The sequence below is a fragment of the Synchiropus splendidus genome, chromosome 10 (assembly GCF_027744825.2).
Source record: "Synchiropus splendidus isolate RoL2022-P1 chromosome 10, RoL_Sspl_1.0, whole genome shotgun sequence".
Classification (NCBI taxonomy): Eukaryota; Metazoa; Chordata; class Actinopteri; order Syngnathiformes; family Callionymidae; genus Synchiropus; species Synchiropus splendidus.
The window spans coordinates 22,127,223-22,144,440 of record NC_071343.1 but is presented as its reverse complement, the minus strand read 5'-3'; the positions used below and the strand labels follow the sequence as shown (position 1 = coordinate 22,144,440).

At 41.6% G+C, this 17,218-nt stretch overlaps 1 protein-coding gene across 5 annotated transcripts; it reads left to right on the top strand.

Moving 5' to 3' along the window:
• Positions 1 to 586: 586 nt before the first annotated feature.
• LOC128765901 (interleukin-1 receptor type 1) lies at positions 587 to 14,259 on the top strand. 5 transcript variants are annotated; one of them, XM_053877136.1, is made up of 12 exons: positions 587 to 666; positions 1,828 to 1,953; positions 3,146 to 3,334; positions 6,320 to 6,479; positions 7,814 to 7,988; positions 8,881 to 8,952; positions 9,044 to 9,173; positions 10,527 to 10,666; positions 11,370 to 11,516; positions 11,623 to 11,787; positions 13,299 to 13,489; positions 13,865 to 14,259. In XM_053877136.1, exons 2-12 carry the CDS (start codon positions 1,874 to 1,876, stop codon positions 13,931 to 13,933), a joined length of 1,518 nt encoding a protein of 505 aa, XP_053733111.1. In that variant the 5' UTR covers positions 587 to 666; positions 1,828 to 1,873; the 3' UTR covers positions 13,934 to 14,259. The 5 variants fall into 5 exon arrangements, with proteins under 5 accessions (XP_053733111.1, XP_053733109.1, XP_053733110.1 ...); XM_053877134.1 differs by having other exon boundaries at positions 591 to 666; positions 13,299 to 13,493; XM_053877135.1 differs by having other exon boundaries at positions 591 to 666; positions 3,146 to 3,344; positions 13,299 to 13,493.
• Positions 14,260 to 17,218: the final 2,959 nt, after the last annotated feature.

Here is a 17,218-nt window from a genome sequence, read left to right as displayed (position 1 = left end):
TTTGTGACCATCTTTAACCTAGAGGCCAATGTTACTGAGAGTTGGGACAATTGGAGATCTGGTTCACCACAGGGTGGTGAAAATTTCAGCAGGATAGAGCTATGTTGTATGTTATTTTGCTCAAGAAAGAATGAATGTTGATTATGTTTTCCATATTGAAAACCTGTATACAAGTAAATTCAGGTTGATCAAAGGCATGAAAAATATTTCTGTGCGGCAGAGTGGAGCTGGCTGCTGGTTGGCAGCCCGATGGCCCTCACTTATTGTTCAGGGAGCAACAATGGAGTTTGACGATTGTCTCATAAATGTTGACGCTGTTGAAAGACTGCAACATGATAGCATTCTTACATGTCTGTTTGCAAGTGAAAGGTGTGTCTCCCCTGAGGACCAAACACAATGCTTATGTTGTAGCAACCTCACATGATGCTGTTCAGGCAGCTTCTACTGGTGAGAGGTTTGACATTTGAGGTGGGCTGAGCTCTTCTGACCTACATTTGAACTCAGCTGATGAGGATAGGTAGCGAGGTGGGTGGGTTAGCGTACGTCACGGAAACAGTTTGAGTTTCTATGACACGCAACTCCTGAGTTACAGTTGTGCAGAAGTTGCAAGGACATGAGAGGAAGAACGCAGGCAGGCTGTCTCCAGCAGATCTCTGAGGTGACCTGGTAAGTCCTCAAGATTTGAGGAACATTATAGATCATTCGTGAGTGATTGGTGAATTATTACAGGAAATGATTTCCCCTTGGAGTCATATTCAGCATCCAATTTTTTTTCATCAATTTGTCAGACATTTTTAAGACTACTGTGTCACCTGTCCATTGAGTTATTTGGTAGTGTCCCCCTTATAATTATTTGCATTCTTACACATTCTTAGTGCTTAACTGGTTTGAGCTAGAGAGTTGAAAAACGCCCCTAAATGTTCAGTTTTAGAACAGGAAACTCTAATGACTAAGTTGGCACATGTGGCTAAAATAATACTAATACAAAGACTAATAGGTCTTATATATGCCAACCAGGAAACTGATCACAGGAACACAAATGAACCCCTGGCTGAACTTTGGATGTTCTGATGGTAAATCTGTGATGTTCAGGAGCAGGCGAAAATCGCAGGAGCAGAAAGGCATTCATACGTTCACAAAGTTAAAGTGTTAAAAACAATGTCCATTGATTCACCAGTCTCCTGTGTAGTCCAAGGCTCACACTGAGTGCACTGACAGTTCCCAAACAGAAAAGACTGAAGAAAAGCATTGGCAAACCAGGTGTAAAAACCACAAAACCTAAGATTACGACAAACAGAGCCTGAATGAGTGACAAGAACTTCATCCCAAATTGTTCGATGACCTTATACTTTTGCTAATGCTTGACTTTTGGTCCTTTTGACAGACAAACCAAGTAAAATATCCAACAGATCATGAATTGAATACCATTACATTTGAAAAGAGAGCTGTTCATGATTTACAGTAAAAAGCCATGAAAAAATATCTTACTTTTAAAAGTTTACACAACATTTTTTTTAGTATTCCTGATTTGTATTATTTGATTCCAGTCAGTATTTCATTTCCTTGGGAAATTAAGAGTAAGACTCTTTATTGTGGGAAACATAACAGCATGTTGTGATTTGTGAAATTCTAAAAACTGAATGAATATATATATATATATATATAGACACATCATGCATTTTGTTATGTTTAATACCTGCATTAAGTGCTACAATGGTATGAAAAAAATACAATCAAATGAAATTTAAGCGGATACTACAGTGCCTGATCTAGTGTATTGAGTCACATAATCAATCTTCTCAATCTGGATTTTTCACTTCCACATAGTGACACGCTGGGAGGAGTTTCGTAAGCCTGCAGTCGGACACATCACATGTTTGACCAGAGACACAAACATGGCATCAGCACTGAGGATCTATTGGTTGCTCGCTGTAAGCTTTGTGTCGGCGCACGGTCAGTACTTTTGACTAACTAGTCGTTCCTCTCATGTCATACTATACAGTAAGAATGCTGACAATTTTGGAAATAGTACATTTTACCTTCTTCACTTTCTACAACTAGTGCTCATTGTGAGTGAAATCAGATTACGGACAAGACTCATGAAGATATTTGTTTGACCCTGACAGACCAGTTGTGGGAGCTAATAGCTATATTTATTTGGAGTAAACAATCAACAAACGTGATATAACCTGATACTGTTCTGAATCTGACCTAATATGAATAAATGTGAAACTATAAGGACACCAGGTGACAAGTCAAGGTGAGCAAGAACCAAGTCGAAATAAGCAAAACTTGAGTGAGTGTGAAATCACGACTCACAAATCCGGATTTTGGCTGCAACTGAACACAGGTTAGGCTCTAGGATCAAGTCTCGACTAAATAAACAAAACACTCCAAGGTCAAGTGTCAACTCAGCACCAGCAAGTCTCAAGTTATGATTAAGGTTCTGGCTAGAAAGACAAAAGTAGTCACATGACAAGTCAGGAAAAGTGTAGTCAAGAACAGATTTTCAAGAGAAGGTCCAAGCTGCAATTAGATTTTCAAGTCAACAATAGAATGTCTTCGTCAAGTCCCAATTCCAGTGCAAGCGTTGCAGCCATCAGGTTTCCAATCACCGTCAAGTGATGGTGCTGGTTCTAATCAGGAAAACAGCTTTTTAAATTCTTACCGACGTGCTGACGGATACAATGAAAGTGCTGGTGTGAGCGAAAGTATGACACGTGAGAAGTTAAATAGGTCAGCTGAGTCTTTCACTTCACGTTCTGACTCAGGGAAGTCCCATCCTCAAGTCATGCTGAGAATACAGTGCAGGATGTCGCACGCCTGGCGCAGCGCTGTGACTGTAAGCGCAGACCTTGAGCTACCAAGCCGATATTCTACGCTCACATTCTGACCACATTCCTGCTGAGAATATTGTGTGGTTGCAGGGGAAGTCATGTGACTTATGATAAACGAGGCTCTGTGTTACTAAAGTACACTCAAAATGCATTTCAATTTTTACAGTGACTGAAAACTTGAGATCATTTTTATATGTAGCGCTAATACACTTTTGGCCTCAATGCTGTGCAAGAGTACTGTATTAACTTGTAAATTCCTGGAGGTGTTTTGGTCTGATGGGTCTCTTCCCTCAAACTGTTTTATCCAGCTCATACAGTAAATACACGGCTCCAGCGCGGTGCAGCTGGGAGACTCTTTGTTCTCAAGTGCAGCCTCAGCGTCAACATCAGTTGGTGGAGAGAAGGGAGGAACTTCAGCCTGCCCAGTGGAGTGGAGGTCAGAGACCGACTACTGTGGTTTGTGCCATTACAGTTGTCTCATCAAGGAAGCTACACATGTGAGAGCAGGTTTGAAAACACACAATCTTACTTTTGCTACAAAAAATAAATAAAACAAAGCAAGACAAACCAAGTCTAAAGTAAGGACAGTTTGTATCTCTATCTTTGTGAGGTTTCTCATTGTCATAATGCCTTCCCCAGCCTCTCACCAAAAACTAAACAAAAATGTAGTATTGTGGGAAACGTTGTGTTTGTTAGATGTGTATGACTAGCCCAATATTATTTTCTTGGCGGGATGGCACCATCCTGTGGTAATTTTTTACAACTGCACGTTATTTTATCAGCGTCTAGAATATTCTCAATTCATATGAAAATTACAAGTGGACAAAACGAATCAAATGACATAGTATGTGGTTTCGCTGTACATATGTGTTTTAATACTAATACACATTTTTAAATTGTGTGCTCAGCTCGCACAAAATACTGGAGAACACTTGAAACAAAGTTTGTAATAATCAAGACAACACACAAATGCAATTTGTTTTTGTTGTGAGCCTCTCATTCATTCATAGCAAATGAAGCAAAACTTCAAGATTGTGAACTCTGAAAGAGAGAACAGTAAAGTTAGCAAGTTAGACTTAAATTCTAATGTGCAAAAATGGACAAATCCACAAATATGTACAATACCTTTGTAGTTCACGGTAGACTGGCCCTTAATATGATTGTCAACCGTATAATGAGCCTCTTTATAGGTGCAGAATGGACAAAGAAAAAGTCCTGGGCTGCTTGTTTCTTGTTTCTTTGGGATCACACCCAATCTCCAGATTGTTATGTGTCTCTATATAGACAACAAAATAAGCAGACAGAATCATCACATTGAAAACATTTTCATTGTTGTTACAATGTGCAATACATATCAGACTTTTAAAAAGTATTTTAATCATGAAAACATCATTTATTCTGACAAATATGTATCTTGTTTCTACACCATCATGACGCATTTCATCCGAATGTTATTACACTAGAAATGGTCGATGGGCATGTGTTAACGTTGAAGATGGGCTGAACTCAGCGTTAAGTCACTTAAGTGGGCAGGACCCTCGAGCTCAAGGTGGGCGGGGCTCAAACGTTGAGCTCCGCCCAGGCTGCAGCCAGGGGCCTCTCGACTCGCTTGGATGAATAGCTGTTGTCTTTTTCTCTGCCTGTGTTCGGTTTGATTGCCATGTACCTGTGTTGGAATCAACGTCAAGTAAAGGACTATAATTTAAAACAAACAAACAAAAAACACGGATTCACACGGTTTCCAAAGTCTAACTATCACCCAAGCGAGTCTCGTCCAGCACTCCACAATACCAGTTCGCCCCCTAGTGGCTCCTCAAAATACCCACACCCCGTCAATCCTGGCAACCAAATAATATTGGGATGGTAATACACATTTAACAAACACAACGTTTCCGTAATACTACACAAAAACAAATGGCTAACCTTAACCATGACTTAAAAAACTTAACCCCCCTCACACACTCGTACTCATACATGACAACACAATTCAGGGTATTTTCAGCTCCACAGCAATGAATTCTAATTTTGCGCTTCATTTAAATAGGTACGAATGTCATATGATCTTAAACGGTCTTCTGAGGACTTTCCTAACAAGTTATGGAAGATTTGAAGGAACAATACTGCTCCTCCTCCTCCTCCTCCTACTACTATTACGATAAAAATGACGATCCAGTGGTGACCTCTAGTGGTGTTTAAATACAGTTAGTTGTAAAACAGGATTGTTTATTCGATCTGCATTATACACATACGATGTATTGACGATTCATCGATCTAAAATGCTACATACAGTTCGATGTTCTAAGATTGAAGGAGCGGAGGAGTAGTCCGCATCAGTCAATGGTCGCGACTATGGAACTACTATAACATCCGAGAGACAGCGGACCACTCTTTATAAACGATAAAACGAAAGCACAAAGTAACTATAATTGTGCATACCCAACCAGAGAATCGCAGGCAGTCCTGAACATGAGAGTGACGCGGCACCAGTTAGTTTTCTCGCCTCCAGATGGCGTTATTATTATATTTTTTAACCGTAAACCGAGCTCCGGATGTGAAGAGGGAACCTGAACGACGGTTCATCTCCCGCTTCTTCTCTATTTCCATCTCAATTGTTATTCGTACAACGTTTTGAGAAGCGTCTGGAAAACTCGTCTCCCGACAAGAATGAATGAATGTGAATGTATATCAGATGGGCAATGCACAGTCTGACCGCTAGATGACGTATCACCCAATACAAACCACTCGACTGCACCATCGTGAAACATTTTTTTTTGATGGGGCGTCTTTTAATGAGACATCGCAATACATATAATTGAACACAATCGACATCTAAAAGTACATAACCATTCTCACACACTGTCACATTCTTTTGAATTCGTGTTATAATGAGTGTTTGGAACTGTAAAATCTCCAGCTAAGAATTTAATATAAACATAATATGGTTGACATTAAAATAACACCCAAGCTCTCTGTATATTACAATACAACTGCTGCTATGTATTTTGTTATACAATTGTTGTAACAGAAATTGTTGCTTAATGGTAAAGATTTCTGTGTCCTGAAGTGGGACTACGTTGATAATGACTTATGGTCGTCTATGTGATATTTATTTTGCCCCCCTTAAAGTACGAACACATTGTTAATAATATTATTTTCACTCGTTTCGCTATTTTCGCTTCATTCATTTTCTAATGACTTCAACATACTTTGGCGAGTGGTGGGGTCTGCCCTTTACTGACCTGCTGCCACTGGAATAGAGAAATCACATCTTTATTATGCTGCGTATTTGCATTAGGTCTGATCGGTTTAGAAGACTGAATGTTGGCATTGAAATGGTTGAAGGTTCAAAGTTGACCTTTAACATCGTCCTTCAGGTTTAGGTCACCTTGTGTATATTTGCATAGATAGATAGATAGATTTGTGATCATATAGCCAAACTTTTCCTTTTCTAATTTGTATATCTGTCCCATCTGCCCATGAAGAGGGACGACCAAAAGGATGCATTTTAACGTGTCAGTGACCGATGACGAGTGTCCTGCTCCGGCTGAGACCAGATCAGCTTGCCTCAATGTCAGCACTAGTCTTTCCTGCAAACAGAGAGAGGTCCTGAATCTGAATGCCACAAAGGTACAGTGGCTGAAAGTAAGTACACCTCTGTCAACACACTCTTTTCTTTGCTTCGTGAAGGGGCTTTCTAATGACTCGGAACACAGATGGAAATTACCCTACTGGATGTCTTTCTGTCTTTCGCAGTGTTTCTCGTCCCCTAGAATAAGAAATGTTCTGTTATTTGGTGTTCTGGCAGTTTACGGTTACCGTTTTGGCATTTAAACTGACATTAATGAGTATTAAATATAAATAAATAAATGACTTGAAGAATGAAGACAGGGAAAAAAAGACTACGTGATGAAGCTGAGTCGCAGAATTCAAAGGTTATCCCCACTCCTTCTCTCCACTTCCTTGACTACTGTACTACTGTCCAACTACTTCTCTGTGACTGTTATCCAACCATCAAAATTAACTTCACGCTAGCGTCTAGCTGTAAAAATGAAATTTGAAGTGAAACACTCAAGTTGATGATTATTATAGGCAAGATTATGATAGTATGGGATTTGTCGTTACTTTTCGTTTTTATTTAGTTTTGTTTTAAGAGTATGTTGGCTAGTTTTCATTCGGTTCAGTTTTTAAAAAATGCTTTTATTAGTTTTAATGTTTTTGTCCGTTTGTTTTTCCCCTTAAATATGGGTTAGTGGAACAGGAGCTTCTTTATGGGGATGCGCCAATTGATCGGCGAGTATGGAGAGTTTTTGGGGCTCATGCAAGTGAGACCGTTGGTTCCTCACCAGCAGGCTGTTAGCGCAGCTGAGGCTTAGAAAAACCCGCTGGTCTGAGCATGACATTCTGAGCGCTAAGCAAGATGACCAAAAAATAAGTAATAATTTCACCAAGTAAGATGACAAACCTTTCTCAGGTGTCATTTACGCAGAGAGGCAGATGAAATAAATAAAGTTTGTTTTGATTTGTTTTGTAAACAGACAATGCAGTTTCAGTTAGTTATCTTTTTAAACTTGTGATTTTGTTTTTTGTTCAAATAAGGAAAATGATTTAAAATTGTAGTTTTTGTTTTTTCATTAGTTTTTGTTAACTTGTTATAGACATTGAGGGTTTGTCAAAAAAATGGAAAAGTTGGATGGATGACCTTCTGGAGTTCTTTAATCTGGACCTTACTTCATGCTTCAGTTGAGTTTAGTTTTTTTAAAGGCTTGGCATAATCCAAGCAAGCAGTAATAGTATCATCCTTTTTCATTGTCCCGCCGTACTAACACTTGATTCTCTTCTTGTCATCTGTCTTTGTACAAATAATTAACCACAACTCAGCCCTGGGCAAGTTATGAACAGTCCAACATGAGGGCCGTCGTGAGCAGAGGACGATACAGTATGTGTTGACACTTGATGAGACTGTATTTGCCACACAGGATTGCCGCTCATTGGAGCAACCAGGAAATTCTGTCTGGGTGAATGAAGATGGTTACTTAAGACTTCCTGCAGTCACAGAGAGGGATGCCGGGAAGTACACCTGCTTGGTGACTGTCAGCTTCAACGGCAGGACATACACATCTGCGCGCAGCATCCAGCTGCTTGTTGACCACAGTACGTTCTTCAAAGAGCAAAGAAATGTGATACTTCCTTCCTATAGTGCTTTAGAGCTGACCATGCCCATTTGGAAGATGATGCTGGTCAATTTTTATTACGATCCTGTGGTTGGGTAAGTGCGCGAGTATGAGCAATGATGTGATAGAAAAGTTGAAGGGACACTCAGTGCTGAGGAGTCCCAAACGGATTATGCAAGGATAATTGGAATGTAGTGCAGCGAGGGAAAGGCCAAGTTATTGTCACTGCTTTTTCATCTAACAGCACCAACCTGGCCAGACAGAGTGTCATTGTTCCTCCCATCCCTGATGAGATCTGCACTCATCACTGAGCTTTCATAGTGTTCTTTGGCCAGTGTGAAGAAACATTTCCTCACAAATCTGAGCTGTGAATACAAAAAACCACAAAACTTGAAGTGGCCCAATCCAGTCACTCATGTAAAAATGTCCACTAGTATTCTTAGTGTTAGGTGCCAGGGTCAAACATCACTCGCTTAGTGAGCCAGTCTAAAGCTAATGCTATAGTATCATAATGGAAATGTTGCACTGGTTCATGGAGGGATTGGTAGCATTTCTCGCTATTGATTTTTTTCTCCCCAATATCTTCATTGATAATGCAATCGTGTACTCATGTACTCATTTGTGAAGTGATATTAATTTTCTTTTTTTTTTTTTAACAAACTGCTTGGATACAAGCATGTGTATTGCTTTGTCTCAGTCAGATGACTTCCTAATTCTTCTTCCCACATCTCTTCCATTTTTTATCCTCAGGATCAGTTGGGAGGACAGACTTATATAGTGTTGAAATTCACCTCCTCTGCTCCTCTTTAGTTCTATATCTTCCCAGCGTTGGGAGACATCATTGGTTTGTCATGCATTTGCCGTCTCTGCAGGCTCAGCAGATTCCTTCATTGCTCAACCCCTGGTGGTGTCTCCTGAGCATGAGGAGAAACATGTGGACTTGGGTAGGTACCGCACCATACTGTGATCATTAAAGACTAAATTACAATATTTCTTCCTCTGGCTCATAATACCTAACTGTGGTTGTGGTTGAAGGAGCCAGAGAGGAGCTGACTTGTGTGGCCTATATTGGTGTCAGTGAGAACGCAGACACTATCATGTACTGGACCGTCAATGGGAGCTTCGTTGAACTTGATAAGCTTCTTCACATGTCGGTGCCTGTATTGTGAGTTTTGGCTTTTTCCCCACTGGCTTCACTAAGTAACATGTATGAGTGTCTCAATAATCATCATAGCGGTTTTCGGTGCACCATGGCAGCTACCAGTGGTGGGCCGTCAGGGCCTGCAAGGCCTGAATTTTATAACACAAACAAGACCAGCGGTATGCACAAAAGAATGCCTTACAAGTCCGGTACAAACACTGTTTTGCAACAATAACTTAACAAACATGACTAGTGAACTATATGTTCTCTGTACGCTTCAACAGCACAATACGACAAGCAGCAGACATCGATAATTGTGAACATTTTCTTTGGAAATCAATTCATTGAAAAAATATTTTCACCATCCACAAAGTATATCTAGCACCTGTTTTAGCACCGCAGTTCATCTATTTCACTGCAAACATACATACTACACTTATATACAAACAACTAGCATATAGACATTTGTTTAATGACTTTGGCAACACAACAGAGACAGCAGTGAACACAGAATTGACTTAGAGTAGATACATGGCCACTTCAGGATCAAAACAAAAGCCTTTTGTAGCTCTCGGTTATTGCCAGGCTGTAAATGCATCTCCTACATTGACACCTCACGCTAAAACCGGTCATCTCAGGAAATATGAAAATAAATTAGTTATGTCTAAATGTTACGCATTGTTGCTTTAAGTGAACAGGCATGTACAGTTAATAGATATTCTTATAGCCAACCAGATCATGAGTTGGAATCTGTGAGCCATCTCCATGGCCTTACATTGCATGAGATTTGATACTCAATTTGAGAGCTAGCAGTGGCACAGATGCGTGCACAGGTGTCTCATATCGGATACCGTAATTCCCGGACTATAAAGAACTAGTTTTTTCACAGGTACACAAGAGCTAATTTAATGTACGGATTTTTACCAGACTCAGCATCTGTAGTGCGTGAGTCCAAACATTTACTTTTTTCATGAGGGGCCCACCGGTACAGCTGTATAATTGTACTCTCAGACTTGTTTCATTGTGATACTGGTGCCACAATGTGACCATCTCATTGTTATCTTTCTGATACTGAACTGCGGTTGTCACCATCAGGTGTACAATCTGGTTAAAGCTTAACATTTCTTTGTGGAGTTTGTGAAACTTTTTGGAGATCATTTTAAATTCCCTTTAATTGTTTAATATTTTCAGTGCCGCGTAAAGAAATGTTTTCATTGCTGATGTAGTTTAATTGAACTTTAAATGCATTGGATAATAGAAATGAAATGCACGGCCCACCACTGGCTAAAGACATAGCTTACCAGCTTGTTGTGAAAAGAGCTATAGAAATGTAGTGTCAGTTGTTGTTAACTATATAATTGCTTATGTCCTTCATAGCAATTCCAACAGGGGAAGGGTGTTAGGAACCTTAACTCTGACTGTCTCTAAAGTTCTACGTCGACATCTTGATGTACCCTTTCACTGCATAGTCACAAACACAGCAGGACAAAGTGAGGGGAAGGTGCTCCTTCACGAAGGTATGGATATATATAACTACTAACTTGCTTCAATTCTTAATTATGTTTTCTTGTGTATACTGCATAAGTGGCCAAGTGTGAAACTGATTGGAGTTTTTGATATTCTATTCACACAGCATCAAACTTGGTCTTCTATTTTCAACCTCATGAATGTGCTGTCTTTGACCCACACTTCAACTCACTTGCAGGACTCTTATGTCACAGTTCCAAGAAACAAAACCAAGTGTGTTGCAGGGCAACCCACCCCCACATCACTTTAGTGTGTAATATATGGGAACCCATTTACTGGCCCTTCCTACTAAGTTATCTCAGTATAACAGTAATGCAACACCTCCAATGAAGTTGAGTAAATGACCAATGTGGGAAAAATTACTGGTGTATACTGTCACATCTCGTCACCACAGCTGTGCAACAGTGAAATTTACAGACTATGACATAATCCTGACTGATCCTGGTAAGTGGAGACTGAGACTTGAGCCAAGAGATCTTAAAAGGCAGAACGTGTCGGCACTTGCCATGTTTGGACTTTGAGTCTATCTCAATATGATGTAGTGCTGGAGAACTACAAGGCCTTTATCTCTTGCTTACATTCTGGTTCTCCATAAACAGGCAGATTTAAATTGAACAGACTCATTTTCATTCATGTATTCTGTCATCGGTTGGTTCACTCACAATTGAAATCCAGAGCTCTGTTTCTCTGCAGCAGACCACAGCTCTTTCTACAAGTGGATGTCTCTCTGCCTCGCTATCCCGTTGGCTGTTTCCGCTCTGGCTGCTTGTTTGTTCTTCAACAGAATTGACCTCGCATTAGCCTACAGGAAGTTAATGCGACATCTTGGGAAGCTGGAAGGTAGCTGGCTATTTTTCTGTTTTCATCTACGCCAGAACTACTGAAGCACTGCAGAATTATTAGAATGTTCCGTTAAGTCAACCCTTTGTTACATTTTGTTAAGCAGCATCCGATGGAGGTGTGTACGACGCCTACGTGAGCTTCCTCAATTCAAATGATCTCAGCTCAAGCAAGCCTGAAACGTTCGCTCTTCAAGTTTTGCCGGAGAAGTTGGAAAACCAACATGGCTACTCCTTGTACATCAGCGGTCGAGACGACTGCCCAGGAGAAGGTCAGGAAACTCAACCCAGGGACAGTTTCCACATTTGCACCAACCATGCTTGTGCCTCTACATAAAAATGTGTAATGACTCAAACCATGACATAAGCTACATTCACGTGCAAGACGAGCACACACTGTACGTTCATTCAGTTATTCACTGAAGTCTGCCTCATATGCAGAGTGATATGAGGCAGGCATATTGGGAGATTAAACACATTGTTAATAGATTGACTAAATTAGGAAACAATTAATTAACCTGTAGCGCGTCAGTTATTTCAAGGAAATATCCCACTTTGAGATTACTATTTCAAAAGCATGTCACTTGAGAACAGCTAGAGATGAAGGCATGCTGTGAAAGAGAGGAATCTTCAGTCTGACCCAAGGTTTGGGATGAAAGTAAATCCACTCATCGAATTTGTATCGTATGACATCACAAGGTGACAGGCGTAGCGTATTGCATAACTTGAACAGATGTTTTCCTGATCCACTGGTGACACTGCTCCTTCTCTCCCAAGCAACAAAGGCAATGACTGCGCATCATCATTACTGTGAACACCACTGCTGCTGCCTCCACTGCTGTTTGCTCTGTATTTTCTCTGCTGACCTCTACTGTGTCTGCCACATGGCAAACAGACTCGCTGACACTTTCTGTTTCAATGTATGATCTTTCAGAGTAGGAATGTTCCCCCTCAGTATCTGAGTCAGTCAAATCCTCTCTCCCGGTCTCTGATATGCCACTGCTACTCCAGATAACCATGCCCACAACTGTTGCTCAGACTGATGATAGTGGTGTCTGCTCGGAACTACATCAGGCTTCATATTTGCAGCTTAGCTTGTTTAAATGTTAAGATTAAAGGTTAAAAGTTAAGAAAGCAAATAACATGAATTGTAAATAAATTATGACATTTCAACAAATTTGAAATGTGGATAAAGTCACAGCACATAATGCAGCATGGTTACGTTTAAATGAAATGCATTGGCACGGTCGAGAGGCTGTGATGTTAATAACCATCTCCACCTTATATCTTGAGTGACATCCCTTTTCACATGTCCTCATTGACTGCATCCAACTGGGCATTCAACTTTGTCTCAAAACTACTCCTGGAGCTGTCCCTCTGATTTCATGTTGTCTTCCCTAGTCACTTCTTCTTCTCTGAAACTTGTAACTCTGCTTCTTGTTTCTGTTGTCAGAGGTACTGCCTAAACCATACATCATGGCTGAGCTCTCCTTCAATTCTCACTCCATCACGATACATCTACAGATCACCACAGTCTCACTGTCCTCTTAATGTCCTCATACACTTCCTGCACAAACCTTAATTCTTTGATGCTTCCTCATACAGAATTGAGGTGCTCTTTCTCAGCATGAACCCATGCCTCTGATCGCTGATGGGTTATAAGTTGCTTAATAACGTCTGTAGAAACCCGTGGGTTTCCTCAGAAGTCACCAACCTACCCACATCGCCCAACACTGTGATCACATCATGTCTGTTTTAAATTCACTGTCTCATGTTTCCACAGCCAAACATGAAGTCATTGCTGACACCATGAGAAAGAGCCGCAGACTGCTAATCATTTTGTCAGCACAGCCACTGTCAATGAATGACAAAAACCAAGACTGTCCCTTACTTCACAAGCAAACACAGTATGAGCAAGCACTGGGCCTGCATGATGCTTTGACCCACAACAGCCTAAAAGTGATTCTTGTGGAAGTAGGTAAGGAACTTTTTCACAATTTTAAACAATTTTAATAATCCAAATGTCGAGAGATTGTTTCCCAACCTTTTCCGATGATGTCAACAAGGAGCAGCTTTGTGTTGTTGACTTATACACTAGGGATTGGGAGTTGGTCTGCTGACCTCCATTAAATCCAAATGCTATTCTGACTCAGAACATCCACTTCTGGGGTGAAAAGTGTTTCACAGACAGGGAATTTAGTACGGGTCTTCTAAGACAGCGCAGGAATGGTGGGGGAAATTTCTCACTATCATTGTCTGGGATTCACTCATTTACTTTTCATGCCATCAGTACCAGTGAAACGTCTGTATGACCATGTTTGATATTAATTTTGTGATTTACTTTCTCAGATGGTCCTGTGGACTACAGTCGTCTACCGGAGTCCCTACAATATGTTAAGAGGAAACAAGGCGCTATAAAGTGGAAAACAAAAACTTCAAATAGACAGTTTTGGAACAAACTACTATACCACATGCCACCTATACCAGCCAGCAGAAGACATGCTACAATCTGAAGATAAAGAAAATCTGGGTGAAAAGAGAACTCCAAAGACAAGCTCACCATGGGGACATCGACTGCTCAGTGTTTTGGCTCAACTAAAAAAGAACACATTCTCTGCTTAATACATGTTTAACTAGTAACAAAAATTCATGATCCGCTCATTCATCAGATCAACAGCAATATTTATGATTAATCCTTTTCTGGGCTGCTCCCCATTTTACATTATAAAAATGTTGATGTGTGATGTCTTTGTGTTATGTGCATGTTGCTGACCGGATGCTTTGGCTGGTGGATATAGAAATGAACTGGGTGCTTCTTAGCTGATAGCCAGTATCGCACATAGATTTCCACTTAAGTCCACATTACGAAGAAATACAGACATAAAGGGAAAAAAATGTACATGTATTATGAACAAATGACACACAAAATCACATCAATGCTATGATGGCAGAGTTGCTAGCAAACAATGCCTCAAAAGCAGCAACCACAGATTAATTTCCTCTTCATTTCATCAGTAAACCACTGGACCTTTAACACTTGCTGGTGATTTCCAGATAAACAGAGTTATATATCAATGGAGCTAAGGTTTAATTTAATTAAAGGAAGGAAATGAAGACCAACAATTCTATCTATAATAAGATAGAATACGACCGCGACCAGGTCGGTGGAATGACACTGAAAGGAAGAAGACATGTACTTCCTTCTCAGGCACTACAAAAAAAAAGAATGCTACCAACACTGCGAGGCAATCCAGGACAGGAAGAGCCGCCAGTGTTCCTCTGTGCTCGTCTATTGTACAGATTACTTCAAAAATGGTCATTGTTCCTCTTGTATAAACAAGGCCAAGCTAATAACCCGAATGACACAAGGGGCACATTACAGGAGCCACTGTGTCACTAGTGTAGATCTGCATTGCCAGTTGTAATATAGACTTGACACCTATATCTGATTGATTGTGAGATACCAGTTTTTGAGTCCAGCAGCGCGTTATAGATAGATATAGTTGTAGATCATTTGGTAACACGGCATCAAAATGGCAGTCGACCAATATGGTTTATCCAACAGCACTTTGAACACCAACACTCTGAACTACTGGGTGGATAATAGAGGTTGACAACCTTTTATTGAGCGAGGCCTGACCTCCCTCTTGTGGACTTCCTGACGTGCCAAGCCAGGAAATCCTTGTTATCTGAGCCGCAGAAAACATAGAATGCAACACTTCCCATCCGTATGCACCACATCCCATCTTACGCACTTCCCATCCGTCTTCAGGGAAGAGTTGCTGCTCAAGACATAACCTACAAGAAAACAGCTTTCAGTATCCTGTTGTCCTGTCAGTGAATGTACTTCATGGGGGAGTCAATTGTCATTTTAGCGGTCATTGCAGAGAATATGAAAATAAAAATATGACACACAAGAACTGTGACCACTTCGACTGAGTTGATCACGAAATTTTCCTGGACCACCTTCGCTCCTGGGTGGGATTCAAAGACACTGTTCTTCCCTGGTTCCAGTCTTATCTCTCTGACAGGATGTCTTCAGTCACCGTAGGGAACTACTCTCCATCCACAGCCAGATTTACCTGTGCTGTGTCACATGGTTCTATTTTAGGTCCCATTCTACTTTCAAGCTACAAATCATCCAGCGAGATCATGTCTTTTCACTGCTATGTGAACAACACAAAGATTAACTTTACACCAAGGGTCTTTCGTCATCACGTGACTGATGTTACCGGAAGTGGAACTACTGAGCCCTTTTGGTTCTGTCTCCGTCTGACTTTCTCCCGGTGTGGAAAGACGTCTGGTCCTCTTTCTCCGTGGATGGACAGAACGTTCCGCATGTTCGACGGGTTGCACAGCACCGTAGCCCGCTCTCATCAGGAACGGATGTGCATGGAATAAGAGATACTCAGTTTTTTGTGTATTTCCTCGTCCCAAATAGATCAGGAATGATGTTGGTATCCATCCTGGATCTTTGGAGGTTAACATATTGCATATTGCATCATGATCGTTCAGAATGCTGACCATCAGGCAGCTTCTTGAGTGTGTCAGGCCAGGAGACTGGATGTTGTCGGTGGACCTGACAACATCCAGGTCCACCTGGATGTTGACCTGACATCCAGGTCAACATCCACCTGTTGATGTTGACAGGTGGATGTCAACATCAACATCCACCTAACCCTAACCCTAACCCTAACCACCTAACCCTAACCCTAACCCTAACCCGCGGTCCTGAACCGATGCGTATTCTTATGTTCCCATCCTCCCGCGTTACAGTCGTCTCCAGGAGTGTGCAGGTAAGCCAGTGAGGTGATGACACTCTTCGGTCTCGTTTCAGAGGTACATCCGCCGGACAGGGTGTCCAGAGGAGGTGCCCTTATGGACAAGTGAGGTCTTGCGCAAGAGGTGTCAGACACAGTCTGACAGCGGATCAGGACGCCAGTTCAAGATCTTTTTACATCAAGGGAGAATGCCAAATCTCCACCTTGGTTCTCACAGAGAGCAGCAGAGAAACCCACGCTCGGGGTTGCTGTGCTGGCTCATCCAGTGTTGCCACAGGGGCTGCTGTTGCGTGTCAGGGAGCTAAAACTCGTTGCCTTTGCTGTTGCGTTACCTTGTCGCCAACTACACTGTATAAGTGCACTGCCCCCTTTAAATCCCTGCTACAAACGAAAGATTGAAATAAGCAAGATAGGGTGAGGAGTTCGGTCATCCGGGAGGAGCTCGGGGTGGAGCCGCTGCTCCTCCACATCGAGATGAACCAGCTGAGGTGGCTCGGGCATCTGATCCGGATGCCCCCTGGACGCCTCCCTGGGGAGGTGTTCCGGGCATGTCCTACCGGGAGGAGACCCCGGGGAAGACCCAGGACTCGCTGGAGAGATTATGTCTCCGGTCTGGCCTGGGAACGCCTCGGGATCCCCCGGGAGGAGCTGGAGGAGGTTTGTGCGGACCGGGAAGTTTGGGCTTCCTTGCTCCGAATGCTGCCTCCGCGACCCGACCCCGGATAAGCGGCAGAAGAAGGTGAAGGTGAAGGTGAAGGTGAAATAAGCAACTTTAATGTGTCTATTGAGACAAAATCATGTCTATTGAACGTCACTTGCTTGGTCTGAGCACATCTCTGAGGAACCTATGGTTGCAGGTTTGAAAGCTGCGCTAATTCAAAATATCAAACCAAAGACGAGGCCACTCAGTGGCTTTTGACTT